This window comes from Neolamprologus multifasciatus, chromosome 5, assembly GCF_963576455.1.
Source record: "Neolamprologus multifasciatus chromosome 5, fNeoMul1.2, whole genome shotgun sequence".
NCBI classification, from domain to species: Eukaryota; Metazoa; Chordata; class Actinopteri; order Cichliformes; family Cichlidae; genus Neolamprologus; species Neolamprologus multifasciatus.
Window position 1 is genome coordinate 6,905,146 of NC_140443.1, and position 22,640 is coordinate 6,927,785.

At 39.4% G+C, this 22,640-nt stretch overlaps 1 protein-coding gene and 1 long non-coding RNA gene across 4 annotated transcripts in view; both read left to right on the plus strand.

Annotated features, from left to right (window-relative positions):
- Positions 1–22,640, plus strand: part of asic1b (acid-sensing (proton-gated) ion channel 1b) — a 181,961-nt gene that overhangs the window by 149,248 nt on the left and 10,073 nt on the right. For all 3 annotated transcript variants that reach the window (XM_085158666.1, XM_085158664.1, XM_085158665.1), the window contains 3 exons: positions 5,461–5,611; positions 14,058–14,185; positions 22,183–22,333. In XM_085158666.1, coding sequence (XP_085014792.1) covers positions 5,461–5,611; positions 14,058–14,185; positions 22,183–22,333 — 430 coding nt within the window. The remainder of the gene's footprint in view (positions 1–5,460; positions 5,612–14,057; positions 14,186–22,182; positions 22,334–22,640) is intronic.
- On the plus strand, positions 5,618–12,678 carry LOC146517940 (uncharacterized). Its single transcript, XR_014873975.1, has 2 exons — positions 5,618–10,048; positions 11,645–12,678. It is a non-coding gene; the product is annotated as an uncharacterized LOC146517940 (long non-coding RNA).

Sequence of the window (22,640 nt, forward strand, 5' to 3'; positions counted from 1 at the left end):
TTAAGTCAACATTAACCGACAAATTAATGACTTGCGAGCAGCAATATAAGCAGTAAACAAAATATTTACACATTATCACCTTATGAATTTGTAAGCAAGCTGTTAGTTATTAGCAAACAGCGCCCTTTTTATATCTCCAGCCAACATCGCATAACATTAGGATTCATTCTGAGACATGTTTCCGTCCACTTTCTTCTTTGGTCAACTGTGTTTACCAGTTAGTTGTTTCTTTTGTGTTTGTGCAGTACCTGCCCAGCATCAAACAAAGCAATCTTTTTTTTTTCTTGGAAGGCTTTTTTCTGATAACAGACCCCTGCTGTGTCTGGAGAGAATGCTAGTGGAAGCAGTGACAGTAAACCAAAAGATCTTAGACCAAAACAGCTTTTATATTCATTCCTGCACCTTCTACAACATCACCAGCAATAGCATCGTTATTCTAAAAGGCATGCAAATGGCATTTTTTTTTATTTAAAATGAGTTACTTTGATGCTTCCTAATTGGAAAACTTTCTGTGTTGTTCCACTTTAACCTACGCCTGTTTTCTTCTAACTAGTCAGAGACAAATTGGGAGCAATGAGCAAAGTTGCTATTTGTAAAGGTGACAGAACAAAAACCTGTCAAGATCCACCTCTAAGGCTCCCCTTCTAGGCTGACTTGAATAAAAGCTGAGCTCATTCTTGACCTTGGAAACAGTTGTCTCGTTTCTCAAAGTCTGATAAATAGATTCTGTGGGTTCTCATCTGCTGACGTGCAGACCTCGATATGAGGTTGTTTTTAAGAGATTTTAGAAGTGAAACATTCAGTCTTTGTTGGGGCTCATTTTGAAGTCTTCATTTATATGCGTGGTGCGTTTTGTCTGTCGTGTTAAATTGTATTATGTAAAGCATATAAAGCAAAGTAAACTGCCATGCGTCATTATAAACTTGCTAATTCTTGTGTTCGTTGCACAGAGTGAAGCTCAGCATGGATAATCGTTCCTAGGTGTGTTTTTCTAACTGTCATAAAATAACACACTTGTTGTACTCAGCTCTGATTTTGATATGAATGGAGGAGGAGGAAAGTGGTTCCCTGGCAACTTTAGGGAACAGCTTGTGCATCCTTTTCACATTGTCATGTGAAGGATAGCCGAGGGCCATCTCAACAGTCTCAGGCTGTCTCTCTGTGAATTATTTATCGAAGAGAAAGACAGTGACATTTCAACACCCTGTGTGAACGAGACAGAGTGATGTCTCTCTCAGTGTTTTCTCCCATAGGTGGGATCGATTTAAATATTTGTATTCTGTGTTTACAAGTTAACAAGATCCGGCAGTTCTCACTTTAAACGCAATATATGGGGCACAGCGCTCAATGGAGCAAAAACCAAAAGCGGCGCGGGATTTACCTTCTTGGGAAAAGCTGCTTAGGCAATCCAAATGTTTCACCTTCCTTAATGCTAAATGTATTCGAGCAAATAAAGGTTAACGGCAACAAGTTTCAAACATTCACGACCACTGTGCAGTGTCATTAATTACTAGCTTTATCCCTGCGCTACATCTAGAATTAATTCATTTAAAGCTTATCTTTAAATATTATTAACAGGATTTTGTTTCTGCCTCAGGTATAAAGGTTGAACTTTTCCAGAATATTAAGAAGCTCGTGCTAAACGGTAAGGACGCATTTGAGAATAACGCAAAAACCAAGGCGTGATAGACAGACATGAAGAAGCATGTTCTGACTAAGCTCAAACATCAGCTCAAACGAAACACAATGAAGATCCTGACTCCCCAAGGTCATCACTGGCACCCACTTCTGCTGCTCTTCACTCAAAGCAGCGAGCACAATCTCCTGGTTACCACAGCAACTCTGACTACAGGCCTCCTGTAGTCAATCACCACTTTACCAACACATACACACAGATGGTGAGAAGGGGTGGCTGCACAGTACACACGCACGAAAATACTGTACACACTAATTTGAGCGTAGTCATTCATATTCTCGTGCAGATACGTGTGCACGCTTGGGCACATGCACAATGACAAATAAATGTGCTTGCAATTGGAACAATCTTATCGCTGTTTTGTTGATGTGTATCTGCCAAATGCTTTTCTCTGTTCAGGGGGAGCAGCAGTGCCTCTTCTTTTGTTCAAACTTGTCTCCTGAAGAGAATAGAAAAAGTCATATTGAGATTTAATGGGAAAACTTAGAAATTGTGCTAACAAATCAGTAGCTTGTTTAGATGTAGACAGGTCTGTTAGTTAAATTCTATCAATAATAAAGCAAGCATTTCTTTTTTTCTGCTTTTTTTCTTTTACCCATTGTTTTACTCAGGTATTTTCAGTAGGCATTCTCTGCCTTTTCCATGTCAAAAGATAAATAGTAATCAGATTTTGGTCAGCGGCATCGCCAGGACTAAGATGGATTTCTAGGGCGTTTTATTGATATCCTGCTTCTGAGTCTCTGCACATAGAAAGCGGTTTCGGAGCTCTGCTTTTCACTAAGTTTTTCCACTTATGCACTTGAAAGGTCACAGCTCATATTGTGTCCGACCATCAAAAGGCCTTTTATTACATTTCATCACTTTGTGTTTTAAAAGCGCCTATATAACCGCCCGATAGGGGGTAATCCATTGTGGATTGTGCTCCATTTTTTTCCACACACTTCAGTGAACAGGATTTACATTACACTAACTTTTCCTCTTTGAGACATGGCGGCAATCTTTTCAGCTCTCTGCATGCGGTGTTTGCGACATATGAATAATCTGTCATGAAGCACTAATGTCTGAGTCACACGTCACCCATATAATGAACGCCTTCTTATTTGTTCCCAAGATCCATGCAATACATTCAGAAGAAAGGAAGCAGCAACGCTTTTAAGCAGCCTCAGTATGAAAAAATGTGCAAATTCTCTTTTTCCTGACACTGAATTCTTATCTCGACTGTTTTCTGTGAGAACTGTATTTGGGCCCAGAGTCGAGGACAAAGGAAAGAGATTTATTTCATTCATTATTTCTCAGCACTTGTTATTACTTGTCTCCATACCTCCTCCCTTCCTTGCTGCTACTGCTTCCTCATTTGAATGTCAAAATGTTGAAGGTTAACAGGAACTTAATTGAGAGCTAGCATGCTTTGATACAAGCCTCAAAATCATGTTGCTTGACAACAAAGTAAGGGATGATTGTCTTTTGGATCCTAGCCATGGCTTTCCATTTCCTAATGTTTATGATTGGATTACACATCCATTAGTTCACTAGCCATCTTGTCTTTGCCAGTAGGTCGCAGTTCATTGTTACACACAATAGTGCCTCTTTAAATAGATGCGACTGCATGGATCAACTCTTCGCATGTAGTTTGAGGGCAAGTAGCTTGTTTTGACTGCATCGTGTTCATTGAACTCTGTGTTGTATCTCTTTGTGTGGCAGAGATGAGTTTGCTAGATGTCTTTTTTTTTTTCGATGCTTTTAATCCATTCAGGGAAAAAAGACTATTTTTCATTCAATTGCAAACAAATATATATATATATATATATATATATATATATATATTCTGAATCTAGCTTTTCAAAAACTATTTGTCAAATGAATATATTTACATTTTGGACTATGACAAATAACTCTGCTATATGTATATATTTTATTTTTCAAGCATAGTAATGTACTTTTCAACTATTTAAAAGAACAAAGATCTATAGATATAAAAGATTAAAATAGCCTTTAGTTAGCTTACTCTCATCTTCAAGCATCGTGCTGAGCATGTCAGCCATCGCCATCTTCAGGTGACAAGTGAGTGGTGACAAGTGAGTGGTGGTCTTGACTGAGAATCTGAGGAACAATGCGTCCTTGTAAGTTAAAGACTTGTCAGTCACAATGATCCAAACCCAGTGTTCCTTTAGCCAAGGGATCTGTGATTTGGAGGGTGGCGCGACTCCCAGGTTGACTGCATTCCAGTTGAAGTGGTCAGAAAAGCAAGGAAAAAAATGCTTTGCTCCCTAAGATGGTAGATCTATTCATCTATTCCTAGCAATGCAGCAGATCGCCTGTTTTTTTGTTTTGCTTGCAGTCAAAAACACCGCTGCAGCACGTTCACTGATAGAGTGCGGTCAGTGCTCTGTGTATGGATTATTTCAGTCACAAATACAGAACACTGGTAGTACAGATGAAAAGTGTTACAGTTTTGCTACTGTTTACATTCACTGCTGCCATCTTGGATAGAAAAGTTGCAGTTGGTGGGGGCTTCTCTGACTTTCCTAGTAGGAAATCCATCTTGAAGGGGCATTCCAATTGAAAACTCCAACTTGCTTCAGATGCAACACAACATAAAGTTCCTTCCTAACCGTCCTTATGGGACTTTTAGGCAAACCTCTTGCTGCCTATTAGTAAAAAAAGTTTAAACCACACACTTAGAGACTATATCCATCTTTTTTGACTGGCTGGCTGTAAATGTTTAATTTTCCATTAACCAGAAAATTTAAGTCAACTAACCTTTTCAATTCGTTAAAACCAACAGAATAATAAAACTGTTCTAAATTTTAAAATAACAGAAATTGTAGTGATGTGCGGATCGATACTGAAATGTTGATTCCTCCGATACCAGTCATTTATGCTCTAGAATCGATTCTCACATTGAAATATTGATATTTTAGTAATTAAGGGTGAATTTGAAGTTTATCATTAACAGGAACACAGTGGAAAGAAACTATATCGTTCGGGTTGTCTACATTGGAAGGAACTACTTCCTCTTCCTGAAGAGGAGGAGTGGACAGGGACAGGTGCTGCTAGGGCGCGACAGACGTCTCTCACAGAGTCCTTTAGTGAGGCAAGGTGTTCAAATATATTTCTATATGATGAATTCTGCATTATTAAGCGATTACAACAAGTAATCCGATGTCCTGTAATCATTATGACGCTATAATTTGAGGTACAATAAAAGATACAATAAATAAAATAAGTTTTTGTACAAAGTATCAGTATCGGATCAGTATTGTCGATACCACCCAGAATTTTACTTGGTATCGAATCGGAAAGGAAATCAGTGGTATCACACATCACTAAGAAATTGTTGTTTTATCTAAAACAACATATAAAATATCTTTATTTCCTTTTGCAAGATTTACTTTGACACATTGGCCTGAGAGACTTTTCAGGCCAACACTATCCCATTCTGAAATAAGTCATGTCATATTTACTTGAGCACACACTGTATCATGCAGTACTGAGAGCGACGAGGGCTCATTTTGTCAACAGCATCTCAGCACTAAGACCTCTGAGGTCTGCAGCTGACAGCCTAACAAAAACAGGCTGCTGTAGGTGCATTTCAGCTGCTTTTGAAACAATCCCGTGTGCTGTTACCTTTGCTTCCACTTCTCGAGAATAAATTCATGCAGCTGAAAAATCAGATTTGATTTCACGGTCAGAAACGAGTGTAAGGTTGAAGGTTTGTGGCTATTTATAATAAAAACTAAACTCTGTCTCTCTGTGTATTTCAGATATTCACGCGCTATGGGAAATGCTACACATTTAATTCAGGCAAAGATGGAAAACCGCTGCAGGTGACGACGAAGGGTGGGATGGGCAATGGCCTGGAGCTGATGTTGGATATCCAGCAGGATGAATACTTGCCTGTCTGGGGAGAGACTGGTAAGCTCACCTTGAGGACATTTTATCCCCAGTTTTGAAGCTCTCACTTTGTACCACTGTTAGGGGAACTTTAATTAAAAAAAGACAGATTCACCAGAATCACCTCAAAACAGAAAGTTATTTTCAATGCCGGTGCTCTGAGAAACACCAGAGGGGGAAAAATAACTATCACAGAGATTCTCTTCCAACCTAAGGTAAAGATTTGACTAGGCTGTATTGCTTTCCCTCTGTCTTAGTCTATAGTTTCTATATGTAACTGTGACAAATAAAATACATTTAGCAAAGGGATTTTTATCCAGGTGTGTATCTAAGGAATTCACACAACAAAAACCTCTGATTCGCTTTTAGAAATGTTTTACACATCTTGATTAATAATGAGTGATGAACCTGCAATGCATCGACCCACTGTTTCCCAGATACAGAATAAGGACAGATAAATACTGATCAGGAAGTTTTATTGTGATATAACCGAATGAATAGTCATATAGTCAGCCCACATGAATCAGACAAGCACTTGACTTATACATAACCAATTAAGGCTGAGGGCTCTCCCATTCGGGGTCGAGCCGTCATCAGAAGAGTCGCCTCTCCTCAGTGCTGCTTCAGGTGCTCTGAAACTTTAATTCACCAGCATAGTCTGCTGTGTGTTTGCGTCATTATCTTATAGGCACTGGGAAACGACTGTAAAGCAACAGTTCAGTGCGGTCACAGAAACACAATACTCATGATCAGTATTAAACATGAAACTTAGAGCAGTACGCCATGATCTGTCCTGATTTAATTGTATTAATATTAAATGCTTTTCATGTAAGATTATTGAATAATTGAAGACTTTTCCAAGAGGCGTGCTGAAAAATCAAAGGATGTAATAATTATGCACTTTAATATTATACACTCTACACGCTTTTAATTCTTTGGAATATTCTGTTAGTCTTTCATTATTTTTAACATAGTGTTTAGCTGGTAATCCAAATTCTTTGTTTTTGTAATTATTTAATTCTTTAATTTAATTCAACTTAATTTCCAAATGATATGAATTGGCAGTTGATTGGTTTATACCCATTTGTTAGATGTAGAATGAGGTCAAACATTTGTTGTAGGAAAAATCAGTAATCAGTGAGGAATCTAACATTGTCTGCTTACTTGTTTTTTTAGAGTTAAATATATTGGTTGGGAAATATAGTCAACAAATGCTGTGGAAGACCGAGGAATCTTTATGCTAACTGTTGTTGACAAAAACAGCAAACAAGGCAGGCAAAAAATGCCCTGGGCAATGAAGTAACAGGAGCAGGTGTTTGGCAAAGCTTCCCAACACACACCGGGGCAAAGGATTTATGTTCCTTAAAATCTACTATTTCACACTTGCAGACACAAGTAAAGATGAGTGATGTGATGTGCATCCTGTAATGCAGATTATGGGGTTGAAAAAAAGTCATCTTTAGTTACCTTGCAGACTTTACTATAGAGAAAGTTTTTCTTTTGCAGGGAAAATACCTCGCAACTGTAAATAAAAATGTTAAGCTAAGATTTTTTTTGAAACTCTTGCAAACCACTAAATGAAGATAATAAGGTGAGATAGGTCACTAACAATAGTTTCATTCCACTTGATAAACAAAAGAACATTTACGCTGTGCAAAATATGTATTATAATAAGTAGGTGCAGCTGATAGTTTAAAATATGCTCTTTATTCACTTCATATTTGCTGGGTGTTTGAGCATTTCTACATAATAGAAAATACACCTCGCAGGTGTTCAGCAATGCAGGACCGGAAGGAAAAGACAGAACAGCTGCATTAGAGGCAGAATTTACCTCTAAAACGTCTTCACGTACATAGTGATTTTCTACCTTAGCGAATAAAATGCTTTACAATTTTGGCTTCTCATTTCAGACACACACTCATCAGTGGAGGAAAATCCAGGTGCTGGTGTGCCCAGTAGATCTTGGCAGATATTTTGACTAGGGAGAGTACAGGAAACATAAATATGATGGCTCAATTCCAATAAGTGCCCCAGTAAACACTGAATAGTAACCCAGCATGCACAAAAGCAGGCCCTAACCAAGTGGAATACAGTCAACAATAATACCACTGTGCGTTTTCTACAGGTCGAGCTCTCTGCTGCCAGAAAGATCTGTGGGATTAACTTTCCCAAGACATCTTAAAACAAAAGGAATGAGAGATTGAACCAACAGCTCTATTACATTTATTGTGAGAAATGCATGGGTGATTATTCACAATTACAACTTTATACCAATGGAATGAACAAAGGGTTTGTGCATAATGATTAGTATTCACATGATTTTTTCACACAGCTAAATTATGAATATTAACAAATACATCAAGATGTTAATGTTTGGGACAAAGAAACGTATCTGGTTTTGCCTCGTTACAATGTCACAGCTGACTTTATATGCTTATAAATTTTGCATGAACTGTTTAAGAATTATAGCCATTTTTATACACAATGCCTAATGTTAATACTTCAGCGGTTCAAAATTAGCGCATTACAATTTTAAATATAAAGACTCTTTGTTAATATTTGGATGAAAGTTTGCAGCCTGAAGTGTAGAACTCATGGACATCTCTAAATGTTGTGTTTCCTCCCTTAAGTTGCTCCACTAGACCTTTGCTGCAGATAACAGTTGCTGCTTGTTTGCGCTTGTTGTTTCTTCATTCAGTTTTGTATTTAATAATGGAAAAGCACGCTCTGTTGTGTTGAGATCAGGTGGCTGACTTGACCGTTGAACACTATCTCATTTCTTTACTATGAGAAACTCTTGGGTTGCTTGGGGTCATCCATTTGCGCCATGAACCACCGTCTGATCAGTTTTGCAGCATTTGGCTGAACCTCAACAGAAAGTATAGCCCTGTACACTTTAGAATTCGTGCTGCTACTACAATCAAAAGTCACATTGTCAATAAACACCTGGTTCCACTGGCAGCTATACCAACACGTTAGACAGATGATGTGGTATGCTTTGGATCATGAGTTGTTTCTGGTTCTGGTACAAGTTAACTGTAGTTTCATCTGTCCAAACACTTCTATAGAGCTGTAGAAGCTGTAGAGCTGTAGAAGATCTTGAGTGTAATCAGTGGTTTGCACATTGTTATATTGTATTTCTACTCATGAAGGCGTCATGAAGTGATACACCTGCTGACGTAAAAGTGTTCTTGACTTGATTAGATGTCGTGAAGTTGTTTTTCTTAACAGTGGAAATAATTTGTGCGCTTTAGCTGTTATCTGTGGTCTTTCGGGCCTTTTGGTGTTGAGCTGGTAAGAGCATTTATTCTATTTAACAGTGCACCAGATTGTGGATTTGGCCACTGTTAAAGTTTTTGTTTTCTCTCACTGTTAAGTTTATTTGCATTTTTTGGTCTAATGATGTCCTCTTTGGGCCTCATATTTTAAAATCACCATAAAATTACAGTGAAAAGCTATAACATACAAATTAAACACTTTCAAATGAACGTCAAATATTATGTCTGCTTTATTTGTCATGAAATAACAAGGTAGAAGGCGTCACCCTTGTCAATTGGCCAATTAAATTTGAACCTGAAATGGGGACCTGTGTATAGAAATGGTTGTAATTATTATATATTTGTAGCCAAATATTTTGTAAAATCACCTGAAAAAACCTGAAAGTCTGCACTTCGATCACATATTGATTGTTTGATTTACAATCTGTTGCGGTGGTGAGAAACGAAACCATGTTTGTCCCACACATTATGGAGCAAACTGTATAAAATATATATAAATATAAGTTGAATAAAAGCTAGTGTCTAACTACCAGTGAAAAACCTCCCAGAATCCTATCCAGGATATGGATAACAGTCATTTATGTGTGGAGTGGCATCAAAATGTTTATGGATATTAAAGCTACAACACCCTCCATGTCTTTCATATGATTATTCCATAAAATGTAAGATACACTGCTGTTTGAACCAAACAGTTTACCACAACTTTAAAGCCAGTGTTCTTTACTAAAATAAATAAATCATATCCGAATCCATGAGCACGCCTCCTAAGTAATGTGGAAATAGCTAATTCTGATTTATTGAACTTAGCGGCCCATGTCCACTGCAAAGACGAGAGAGAAACGGGAGAAGGGGAGAGAACAGGTCAAGTGTCGTCTGCACAAAGAACGCCAGCAGAGCAGCACAAACTCAATCTTCACAGTTGGTGTATTGTCAAAAAAATGTTTTTAAAGGAAATGTACCAGAAGGAGAGAATGTGTAAGGTTGTAGAAGGACCAGCAGCTGATCGAACCATGTAACAAAGAAACAGCAGCTTTAGAGATCAAAAAGAATCATCAGATACACCTGAGTTCACAGGCCGTAGGATTAGTGAGTAAAAGTAAAGCGGTCGAGTGACTGAACAATAAGACAGGTAGGATTAAACTAGTTTAAGAAAATGCGCAAAAGATAAAGTGGATGTACAGTGGGGCAAAAAAGTATTTAGTCAGCCACCGATTGTGCAAGATCCCCCACTTAAAATGATGACAGAGGTCAGTAATTTGCACCAGAGGTACACTTCAACTGTGAGAGACAGAATGTGAAAAAAAAATCCATGAATTCACATGGTAGGATTTGTAAAGAATTTATTCGTAAATCAGGGTGGAAAATAAGTATTTGGTCAATAACAAAAATACAACTCAATACTTTGTAACATAACCTTTGTTGGCAATAACAGAGGTCAAACGTTTACTATAGGTCTTTACCAGGTTTGCACACACAGTAGCTGGTATTTTGGCCCATTCCTCCATGCAGATCTTCTCAAGAGCAGTGATGTTTTGGGGCTGTCGCCGAGCAACACGGACTTTCAACTCCCGCCACAGATTTTCTATGGGGTTGAGGTCTGGAGACTGGCTAGGCCACTCCAGGACTTTCAAATGCTTCTTACGGAGCCACTCCTTTGTTGCCCGGGCGGTGTGTTTTGGATCATTGTCATGTTGGAAGACCCAGCCTCGTTTCATCTTCAAAGTTCTCACTGATGGAAGGAGGTTTTGGCTCAAAATCTCACGATACTTGGCCCCATTCATTCTGTCCTTAACACGGATCAGTCGTCCTGTCCCCTTGGCAGAAAAACAGCCCCATAGCATGATGTTTCCACCCCCATGCTTCACAGTAGGTATGGTGTTCTTGGGATGCAACTCAGTATTCTTCTTCCTCCAAACACGACGAGTTGAGTTTATACCAAAAAGTTCTACTTTGGTTTCATCTGACCACATGACATTCTCCCAATCCCATCCATGTGCTCTCTGGCAAACTTCAGACGGGCCTGGACATGCACTGGCTTCAGCAGCGGAACACGTCTGGCACTGCGGGATTTGATTCCCTGCCGTTGTAGTGTGTTACTGATGGTGACCTTTGTTACTTTGGTCCCAGCTCTCTGCAGGTCATTCACCAGGTCCCCCCGTGTGGTTCTGGGATCTTTGCTCACCGTTCTCATGATCATTTTGACCCCACGGGATGAGATCTTGCGTGGAGCCCCAGATCGAGGGAGATTATCAGTGGTCTTGTATGTCTTCCATTTTCTGATGATTGCTCCCACAGTTGATTTTTTCACACCAAGCTGCTTGCCTATTGTAGATTCACTCTTCCCAGTCTGGTGCAGGTCTACAATTCTTTTCCTGGTGTCCTTCGAAAGCTCTTTGGTCTTGGCCATGGCGGAGTTTGGAGTCTGACTGGTTGAGGCTGTGGACAGGTGTCTTTTATACAGATGATGAGGTCAAACAGGTGCCATTCATACAGGTAACGAGTGGGGGACAGAAAAGCTTCTTACAGAAGACGTTACAGGTCTGTGAGAGCCAGGGATGTTCCTTGTTTGAGGTGACCAAATACTTATTTTCCACCCTGATTTACGAATAAATTCTTTACAAATCCTACCATGTGAATTCATGGATTTTTTTTTCACATTCTGTCTCTCACAGTTGAAGTGTACCTCTGGTGCAAATTACTGACCTCTGTCATCATTTTAAGTGGGGGAACTTGCACAATCGGTGGCTGACTAAATACTTTTTTGCCCCACTGTAAGTGTATTATTTTACAGGTGTAGTTGAACTTGCTTTGATAAAATCAGGGTGTATCAGGCGTACAGGGGAACACGGATGCAAACATAAGAAACCTTCTTAAAAATCATTTTGTTTTTTCTTTTTTGTTTGTTTTGACTTTTTTCTTCTTTTTTTCTTTTTTTCTTTGTTAAAAAAGGACTGGAGTGGATCTTTCAGCATGACCAGCTACCCAATGGAATAATTTTCCCTAGGGGAAAATCAGAGGAGAAAAGCCCTCCAGAGCTCTGACCTAAATCCCATAGAGCACCTATGGGATGTCATGGAGAAAAATGTCAGCCTTGAAAGCTTTTCTGGCTGCAAAATGGAGAGAATTTTGCCACCGTTACTACAGAAATTGGTGACTAGCATTTATGTCCAGACAAGGGTGACAAACCAAATACAAAACCACTGAAACTGAAATCTTAGCAAAGCAATTCTCTTTTCTCTTGATTTTAATTTGCTTGAGAAATGGGATTGGAAAACACAGTTTCCACTGACATTTAAAAATTATTGTTGCAGTGAAATTCTGATATTTTTAAGTGTCCAGCAGTTTTTGTGGAATGCTTTAGTTGTCATTTTCAGGGTGTCAGGGGGTAAAGCATATGCTAGAATTCATAAATCAGAGAAAGGTTACTCCCAGGATACGATATCAATCTACAGATAATATATGTGTATGAACGTGTCTGTATAATTTATATGAACACTCATATTAACCCCCAACAAGAGCAGTCAGAGACTGCAAAGCTCAAACAGGGGTGAAATTGCCTCTACGTTATACATAAATTACATTTCTGGACCCAGATCCATTGAAATTTGATATGTATTTGTGAAGATACGATGATGCAGAATATCAGATTTGGCAATGGTAAAGAATCCTTCTGAAAAAAAATAATTTAACCAAGAACTGGATTAATATCAGCCCTAAAAGTTGATCACACCTAAGTTGGGCCAAGTCCCACTAGTAAATCCATCATGCACGTCCATCCATAATTTTTCAAGAAATTCTACTAATAAACAGGCAGTCAAACAAATCCTAGATGGAGGTAATTAACTCCACTTAATAGTGAAGCTTAACCTTCACTATATCTGCATATCTTCAGACCGTGGGAGGAAATGGGAGCAACAATATGCTTTAATAAGGAAAAAGTTAATAATAAATTGAAGTAATTTGAAAATGTGTCTGGTGGCAGCTGTGAAAACACACATATATATATATTCTAAAAACTGACAAGGTTATTGTGAGCCTCTCCTGGTTATTGATTTCTGTGCTGAGACATATTATCACATACCTGGCATTATTTCAGAAGAAAGCACAGGCAGTGAAACAATAATGAAGCAACGTATACTCGCAAAGTTTAGTCAGTCTTTCATTTTGTTCCATACTTTCACCCAAATGTGATTACTTCAGTTGTGTACTGAAGACAGATGTCCACTTCTTAAAGTCCTCCTGTTTGCACTCATGCAAACAGGAGCTTGGGTATGACATATGCATATATGCTGCTTAAAGCCTCAAGCATTCGTCTAGGCTGCAGCAGCAGCAGAAAACGGCTTTGTGTATCAGAAAAGAAATGTGTAACCGTTAAAGTCTGTGTCTCTTTTTCAAAGCTCTCTTGCCAATTCAAGCCACATTTCAGAGCACTTTAATTGAAAATAGTGAGAAGGCCTAGCACTTAGACGATTATAGCAAGTGACAACCAGAAAGAAAAGGCGGCAGGAAACAGACATCCTACTTTATCCCCGAGCCAGCGCTCAACGAAGCTAAACCTCTTGAATCCAACCTGCCATCGCCACGATAAGCAGATCCAGGGTTCTGCAAAAGTATGTTTGCACAAGTATAGGTTTGAATCACCATCACGCTGTGAGGTTTCCCTGATCTCAGTATCAAAGAGGCCCATCTGGTTCATTTAAAATCTATAGAGCAGAGTGCTATAGCAAGACAAGCTGTCAGCTATATTGATTTTCATTTTATCCTCATCATCAATTATTTATTAATTTTATGCATTCACTCTCATATGCCCTTGTAGTGCATAAGGCTCCTGCGGGGCATGTATTGTTATCAGCTGGTCTATTTCGGAAGTCCACCTTCTTTATCCTGTCACTTCTCATTCCAATTATTAGCTCCTAAAAGTCCACAATGCATTCGTCATTCATGGAAAATCATGGCAATTACGAATTAATAACTCCACTGGGATAGTTCTTTCCTGCTCAGCTGAGACTACAATTTTACGTTTCTCATTTTGTTTTAACTTTCAGCATCTTTTTTTTTTTTTTTACTCGTTAGCTCAGCTTTGTCTCCATCTGATTAGTAACAATTGCTGCTGGTTTGATCATGCAGGCCAGTCTGTGCATACAAATCATCATCCTCATTGTAAATGTCGTAATCTCTCTTATCAACAGATGAGACATCGTTTGAAGCAGGGATCAAAGTTCAGATCCACACCCAAGATGAGCCGCCGTTCATAGACCAGCTGGGCTTCGGAGTGGCGCCGGGGTTTCAGACGTTTGTCTCCTGTCAGGAACAACGGGTACGTCCTTGGAAAGATGTATCTCAGCGTGTTTTGTCAACAAGATGTTGGAGAATAATTTGTTGCAGTTATAAAGAGGCATTATCTGCGAAAAATAATCTGTTGCACTTTCAAAATGATGAAAACATTACTCTGCTTTTCAAATCCCTGAATAATTTGGGTATTTCAGTCTTTTTTGTTTATCTGTCAGCAGCAGATAGAGTAGTAATTACTCCTACAGAAAAGGCTGCTAGTCTCCCTGCAAAGAGTACTTCTATGATTTAGAACTTTATTCATATAGCATGAAACATGGTGCCTTTATTACCCACAATGCAGCTTGAAGCTCTCATGATGAGATTCAGGTGCTTTCTACCAGAATGTGGCCTTGAGGCGGAAATGAGTAGCAGAGGACCGAGGTCACCTATTTCTAACAGCCCCAGACATATTTTATTGTCAAACTTCACTTTTCAGTCCTGACATAACGTAGGCAAATTTATGTTTTCACACGTTTTCCAGAAAACAATGCCCTTTCACACATACGCTCCGTTCCATTCATCTGACAGGATCTTGACTTGTGAGCTTTTATGACTAAATTAAAATGAAAATAAAATTTCAATTCAATAAAGGTTGCTGTGCCCTTATTATTAGGACTTTGTGACATTTTCATATCATTTTCAGCATGCATAAAATTACAGTAGTATATTATGTCTGCATAGGTCATTCCAGTGTCTTCTTGAATTGCTCAGCTCACTGAAAAATGCCCTAAATAGAAATAGCATGTGCGTAATAATAATTTATCTTAATGACTTTCTGCATTTTAGCTTTCTAATAAGCTTTACAATCTTTTTAATGTGTCTTCAGTAGTTCTACATCAGATGACAGATCTCTCTTGCAGCCGTTAAGCAAGAGATGTGGGTAGCTGTCACAGCGGCACAAACATACAGACACAGAGTGTGACAGGGTGAGAGACCCTGCTCCTAGTGGGAGTGGAAGAGGGAAGTAAATGTTCCAAAGTGTAGTTACTCATCACTAGAGTCAATGCTCATTGACGCAGGTGCAAGAAATCTTTTGCAGTTATCAAAAATACCACACTCGTAATGTGTGACTCTCTCGTCACTGGCTTGGGTTTCTGCAAATGCAGCTATTAGAGCACCAACATTAAAACTAACCCATGTCACTTCAGCAGACTGATGGGAGCTGCAAGTGTTGCATATCACTGAAAAAGGGGCTTTAGATGTGTCAAATTGGGGTAATCAGTATTTATACAATTGCTTGGGCTTATGGTGCCTTCAAAGAGGAGGTGGTGTAAGTGTCTTAGTCAGCATGAAACCAACTTATCTAGTGTAATGGGATTTTGCATGCTGGCCCACATCATCAGTACTGTGTCTTTAGTCACTGGAGATGTTTAATGTCTTTTCACATCAGACATCCCTGCATTGCCCTGGTTACTCCTTTAGGGTTGATCAAGCCCTGGCCCACGTCCCAGTAGCACTCGCACTTTACTGCTCACTCTCCTTGATTCAAAACCATCAGGAGGATCTTTCAGCAGCCTCTCAGGCACTGCTGATGGCTCTGCCCTTGTCTGCCTCATCACTCGTGAGACTGATAGCTTTGCTGAACTTCCTGCTGACAGTCAGTCATTTGAAATTTAAGGTGTGAGTACGAACTGGATAGCTTGTACTCACACCTTAAATTTCAAATGAGGGAGGTTAAAATGAATGAATTTCAGACTTTGTGAAGTGAAAACTTGCTAGTATTTAGATTGTTGGGAAGAACAGAAATTAAAACAGACACCATGTCTGACTGAGGCATCCAGGGAAGTGGAAACGGCTCTGGTATTGCTCAAGGTTTTTGTCAGACCACAGGGATTTGAAATGACAAGACCCACAAGGTAAGCAATGCACTGTCAGCACTATGCTGTGCTGGAGGGAAACTGCTATTCTCTTTTTTAAATATTTTTTAAGAACATTAAAAAACATTTCTGGGAATATTTCAGATTAAAGTTTCCCACAAACTCATCAGCAAAGAATGCTTACTTTTTATTTTTCCATCACTAATATGGTGGAGTTTGAAAAGGCTGATTTGTTAGCCAGAAAGATCTGCCCCAAGCAGGCTGTTCAAGTACACTTCTTGGAAGGCTTGGATTTTCCATGCAGTCCTAATAGTTACCCACACGGGGCCTTAACACATATTAAGGAACACAAACTTCCCCCAGCTTGTCGAAGTCGGTTTTGTTGAGTGAAATGAAGTGTATGTAGGTTATTCCTCTGAACTGTGAATAATTCTGTGGGTGCAATGGCGAGCATGCAGTCAGACAAATCACATAGTCTGGGCCCTAATATGGTTCAGAACCATGCAAAATAAATGGAGAGAGAAAGAAGCGGATCTGATCTCGGTCCTTCCACATCCACACTACTACTAAGTGCGTCCCAGTGTCGGCAGGCAGCAGCAGGATTTTGCATGCTGTGAACGTCGCGTCTGCAGGAGAGTGTCCTTCTTTGTTTTTCTCTATTTCCCCACTAGCTCCATTACTTTTTTCCTCGCCAACAGTCATTACAATTCCTTTAATACAATTCTCCTCTCTTTAATATGATTCTACAATCTCTCCATTCCCCCTTTCTCCCCTCTTTCAGTCTCTATTTATTTATCCCATTATCTGGCAGGCTCAGTCTTCATTAATCTAATGCAGTTTGCTCCCATTCATTCATCTCCCTGTTTCAGCAGTCCTGTAGTGTAAAGCTGTTGGGGACTTTTCAGCCAGCCAAGCTGTCACTCACCGTGATCTGGCAACGGAATAATCTGCAATATCCTTCTACTTTACATACAAAGTAAAAAAAAAAAATACAAAATAATCCTCCCAGCATTTCTCCATGCGCCTCCTTTTCTGTCCACAGTCACCCCTGCTTTGTACCTTTTGCTCTTTCTTTCTCTCGTGATTTGTTTTCCGCTTCGAGGTTTGCTCAGCAGCACACGAAAATATCCTGAAATCTTTTACGCCAGATTTACTTTTGTCCACACTTGCAGCAGCTTTTGCTGAGTTTGACCAAAGGGAAATAATGTTCCCACAGAGTGGTTCGAGAAGTCTGAAAAGAGCTTTCGAAAATGCAGGGAAATCAAAATAGCACACCAATGTACATAAAAGACCCATTTTCAAGTTAAAGAGCTCCTTTAAGGGATGTAATCCACGTGACTGTGAATAAATGCAGATACACCCATTATCGATTATCACATTTTAACATGCTCTGATGGTTTTTATGTTTAGCTTGACTTTGCGAAGTACCCTTTATGTTAAAATAATCAGAGGAATGATTACATTCTCCTGATTAGATTAGGTTTTTGTTCGTGCTGTCTATTTTACTTGAGTGCACTGCACTGTATGTGACTACTTATGACTATTGTATGTGCATGCTGAACATCTCCTGGTGTGATTAGTAACCAACTCCAGTTTGTGATACCCGTGGCTGCCTCGTGCCCCCCACTACAGATTGTAAACTGCTGGTCCCTAAATCACGACAGTGGCCTTTAATTTATTGCCATGTGAGCACTCAGTGATGCACTGATTGGACTGATGAGACAGAAACACACACTGCCTTCTTTTTCCTACTTTCCTACTTCATTTAACGCATCACATTTTTCTCTTCTGTTAGTTAAGGCAGATGAAATGTAAATGAGTAGGGCAAATGTTGTGATATAACATGCAAATTACAAAATGCATTCCTCCGGAGGGAATTTAGTTTATTTTGTCTACATAAACAGTATAAAGCTAACTCAAGCGTGCACAGGATTCATTTATGCTTGGTTTTAAGTAATTTTTCATTTAACATTTCAATTATTATCTCATATGTCTGTGAAGGTTCTCAGTCGTCCAGGTCATCGTAGTCAAAGCAGCTTGCAAAGAAAAGCGTCTGGACTTCTTTAAGTTGCTTGAAGACGTTTCACCTCTCATCCGAGAAGCTTCAATTCCCTCCCCAGACGCCTTAACGCCCACTCACATCCTGACCTCAGGAATTCGCATGATAAGGTGGGGCCAGGTTTTAAATCTGGGACTCCCCACCATTCGACCTTAGAACTGAAGAAGCTTCTCGGATGAAGGTGAAACATCTTCAAGCAACTTAAAGAAGTCCAGACGCTTTTCTTTGCAAGCTCCTTTGACAATTATTATCTCAGTTATTTTTTGTAATTGAATTATTTCCGTTACTCCTGGGGAGCAGAGACCACGATTAGATCTTTTTTAGTCTATTTATTAGTCTTCTGAATATGTTGACCGACACGCTTTGCTGATCATTCTTCAGTTGTCTTCTACTTTCTATAGCCCTTTCAGACATTCACTCCTTTTCAGCAATCTGAAAACATCTGAAATTGTCAGCTTCATTTTAGGATGCACACCTTGGTCACTTTCCCACATAAGCCGTGGCAGAGCTCTTTCTATGTCCAACAAGATTGGCGTATCAATTCAGCACAAGCCTGAATGCGTGCTCTATTTATATAGGCACACATAAGACTTTCACTATCCACCTCTTCCCTTTATCTCTATGAGTTGCTCAACTCACTACAAGGTATGATTTTTTTTTGAAGAAGAAGAAGAAGAATGCCTGAAACTTTAGTGTCATAGAAAGATGAATGTTTTTGTATGAGACACCTGCTTTTAGTCTCTGTCTCTCTTGCCTACCATCTTGCATACAAACAAATAGGCTGTCTCTGCAAATAAGGCAGCAGCTCAGCATCAGGCATTTTCAACATTTCATCACCAGTCTCCTTAATTACACAGCTCATTTAAGAACATAAGAAATTGAGCGAAGTGGATAGTGAAAACAAACAAAAGGTCCGTAAACTTAACTAAGCGCAAAAGACCCAGTCCCAATGTCGTTAGTTGCCAGTTCTCTGAAATTACCAAAGACCTTCCCCCACTTTGACAAATCAGTTACACAGTTACAAATTAAAATGTTAGAAAAAAATAGTTATAAAAGTGATAAATTTAACTTTATGTTAAAGCCCATACCATAGTAAAAATAGACTCTGATATATGTCAGGCTTATAAAACTCGGCAATAATGTATGTAATGTAAGTTCTGACGAAATGTTAGCTGCGGCTTGAGTTGGTGTTTTGCTCCCAGCTGTTTATGAAAGTCTGCTTTTGAGTTTGTTTCATAACCGCATCAGACAGCGGAAACATCTATCAACTTCCAGTCAGCTGTCTAATCTCCAATTTTGACTAAAGCGTCTGTGCATGTGTTCCCCATATTTTTAGAAGATAGATCATTTTATTTATATAGCGCCAGTTCACCAGAGCAGTCACCTCAAGGCGCTTTATATCATAAGGCAAGCACCCTACATTATTAGAGAGAAAACTGCAACTATCAGCAAGTTATCCACCGCAGCTGGTTGAGTGGTGAGGGGACTGAGAAGAGGGAAAAAAAGTCAAACTGCTTATACTATAAACTCTGCAGTTGCACCATGAAAGAAAAGCGCAAATATCAACTTCTGTTTATAACTGAGAGAAAGTTTGTGTGAAGGATTGTGACAGAATTTTTTTCAACATTCATTCTGAAAATTTGTGCCCAGCTGTAAGATAGTCAAAATATACTGCTACTTCTGCTGTATAGAATTTACAGTAGAAGTAGAGAAGTAAGCATGTAAGCATGACATTCATGAGAAACAACCTCAGAGCATACTGAAAACACAGGAGTCTTGTGGCCACGGCAACAACATCTTTGTTCAACACCTACCCTGCTCCTGTTTACCAGATTTGCCTCGCTCTGTCTTCATCCACCTGCAGACAATGAAAATCAAGTTGAAGGATTGCTGTTTTGACACACTGGAGAAGATCAAGTGCACAGAAGATCAAGTGCACAGCGCAGCAGCATAGCTACTACAGGACATGATAGGACTGCTACAGTGTGAAGTCTGTGCTGTACTCTTTCAGCACTGAAGATGTGTACAATGGGTACAGAGGTGTGCAAGAACATGATCTTGAAGATAGATCATCCAAGTTTAAATCAAATAAAGTTTTGGCGTTTAGATGCCCATTAATATGAATACCCCATGTCTCCATAATTTTGTCCAGAGAGCCACATTTGGGGGATGGGTTGGTTTTGGTTTGGTGATATCTTATTATTTTCTGTTCAGTGCATGCAGGCATCTGCAAAATTTTATCATTGTGCTGTCTGTATATGCCTTTTGTTCCTTTTTCTCCAGACCAGCACAGTGGTTCATTTCTTCACTGGGAGAAGAGTGTCATAGTTCATCTCTCCTTCAAGTTTACTCTTGCCTCCTCTTTCAAGGGTCTTGCAAGCCATTCCAATTATGTCCAATGTCATGAGTAAGCTCTCATGTTGTTGTGTAGTTGTGTTGGCAGCCCATTTTTGCCAAAGCCAAATTTTCAACTTCCTTGACATGCTCTTTCCTCAAGCCCTGGTACATCATGATAAGTATGCACTTAACTACCTTTAAACCCCCCTGTAGAGAAGACAACAGGACCTGTAGCTGACAGATGCATGCAAACTGGCATGAAATTAGTTTCTCCTCCTCCTCTTTCTTCCATCCACCATCTAACATATGGTGTATTTGGAAGATTTGGTTGAAGCACTGAAAAACTAATAAGCAACTTTTATTAACCGTATTAACCGTTAATTTTATGGCAAACTAAATACCTTTGGGTTTGTGACTGTTATTTGCATAAAACCATCAATATTAATGCACCAAATTGGACTTAATAAAATTCTGATGTGCTCTTTTTTTTAAACTTTTTCTGAAAACCTATATAGAAAATGACCTGTTACCTAGAAAATTACTTTAGCTTGATTATTGTGTTTACTCAGATAAATTAAATTTAATTGAAATATATGCATATATGCAAAAAAGTATTTCAAATACAGATGTGTTTATGAATGCACAGCATTCACTTCACTGTATAATAGTATGAGCTGTGAGTGGCTTCTGCAGTTTTTAGTTATTTAAAGATGTAAATACTTATGTATACTAATACTATAGAATTGCATATCCAGCACTGCTGTGCAGATGTTCAAAGAAATGCAAAGTCTAATAAGTCTGATGACAGCGTCTCTCTTTGGGTTCCTCCACTGCACGAATCCACCAGATTGCATGTTTTACTGCACAGACTGCTGAGGGGTGACATAGCTAACATTTGTGGATTCAAATACTGGGCATATGGTATTTGGTTCTGCAGCAACGCTGCTTAGAGTGAAACTCTTACGACATATCAGCTCTACTAAACAGCTGATACTATTCAGTTCCTGCATGAAGAGTGGGCAGCACAATGAAAGCACAGAGGGAGACTAGGAATAGGAGAAGCGTAGGATTGATGCTCCTACGCTCAATAACCACAACTCACATGTCCACGAATCTGGAGTAAGAACAAGATTCACATTCTGTTCCAAATGCAGTGTGTAAAGACCTTTGATATAGACAGAGTAACAAGTTTAGCATATTGAGAGAAAATATGACATGAAAAACTGCATATGATGAAATTGCAAATGACTGCGTAGTTGTTCTTTTTGTTTGCTTTTTACTCTTTTGCCACTTCCATGAACATAAACTGTGAGTTTTATGGGGTAGCTGTAGCTCAGGTGGCAGAGCAGGTCAGCCACTAATCAGAAGGTCGGTGGTTTGATCCCAAGCTGCCTCCTGGCTGCATGCCAAATATCCTTGGGCAAGATACTAACCCCATGTTTGCCTACTGGTGGTGGCCAGAGGGCCCGGTGGCGCCAGTGTCCGGCAGCCTCCCCTCTGTCAGTGCACCCCAGGGCAGCTGTGGCTACAACGTAGCTTGCCATTGCCAGTGTGTGAATGACTGAATGTAGTGTAAAGCGCTTTGGGATCCTTAGGGACTGAGTAAAAGCGCTATACAAATACAGGCCATTTATTATTTTTATAAAAAACAGGTCACATTAGCATTGGGAATTTTTTTTACTTCAAATATGGTCAAGGTATTGATAAGTCACTGGGGATGTTCAGCAGATAGCAATCGCCATGCGTGACGTGTTTGTGCCTCTCTTTCAGCTGACGTACCTGCCTCCACCATGGGGCGACTGCAAATCCACACCGATGGATTCTGACTTTTTCAGCAGTTACAGCATCACGGCCTGCAGGATCGACTGCGAAACACGATACTTGGTGGATAACTGTAACTGTAGGATGGTTCACATGCCCGGTAAGAACCAGAGGGAGCACCTTACTGCTTTTGCATTATTGTAGGGTCTTTACCTTACAATATAAAGCGCCATGAGGCAACTGTTGTTGTGATTTGGCACTTTATAAATAAAACTGAATTGAATTGAGGTGGATATCAATATATCTATATCTACTTATATTTATAAAGATGTGAAGTGCTCAGGAGTCTGTTCGGGAGTCTAATCTCACAGGAAACACTTTCGTTTGATGCTGCAGTGACAAAAATGATTTTTGAGGAGCAAAACACTTTTTCCAGCAAACGCTGAAAATCAGATATTTTCACACTC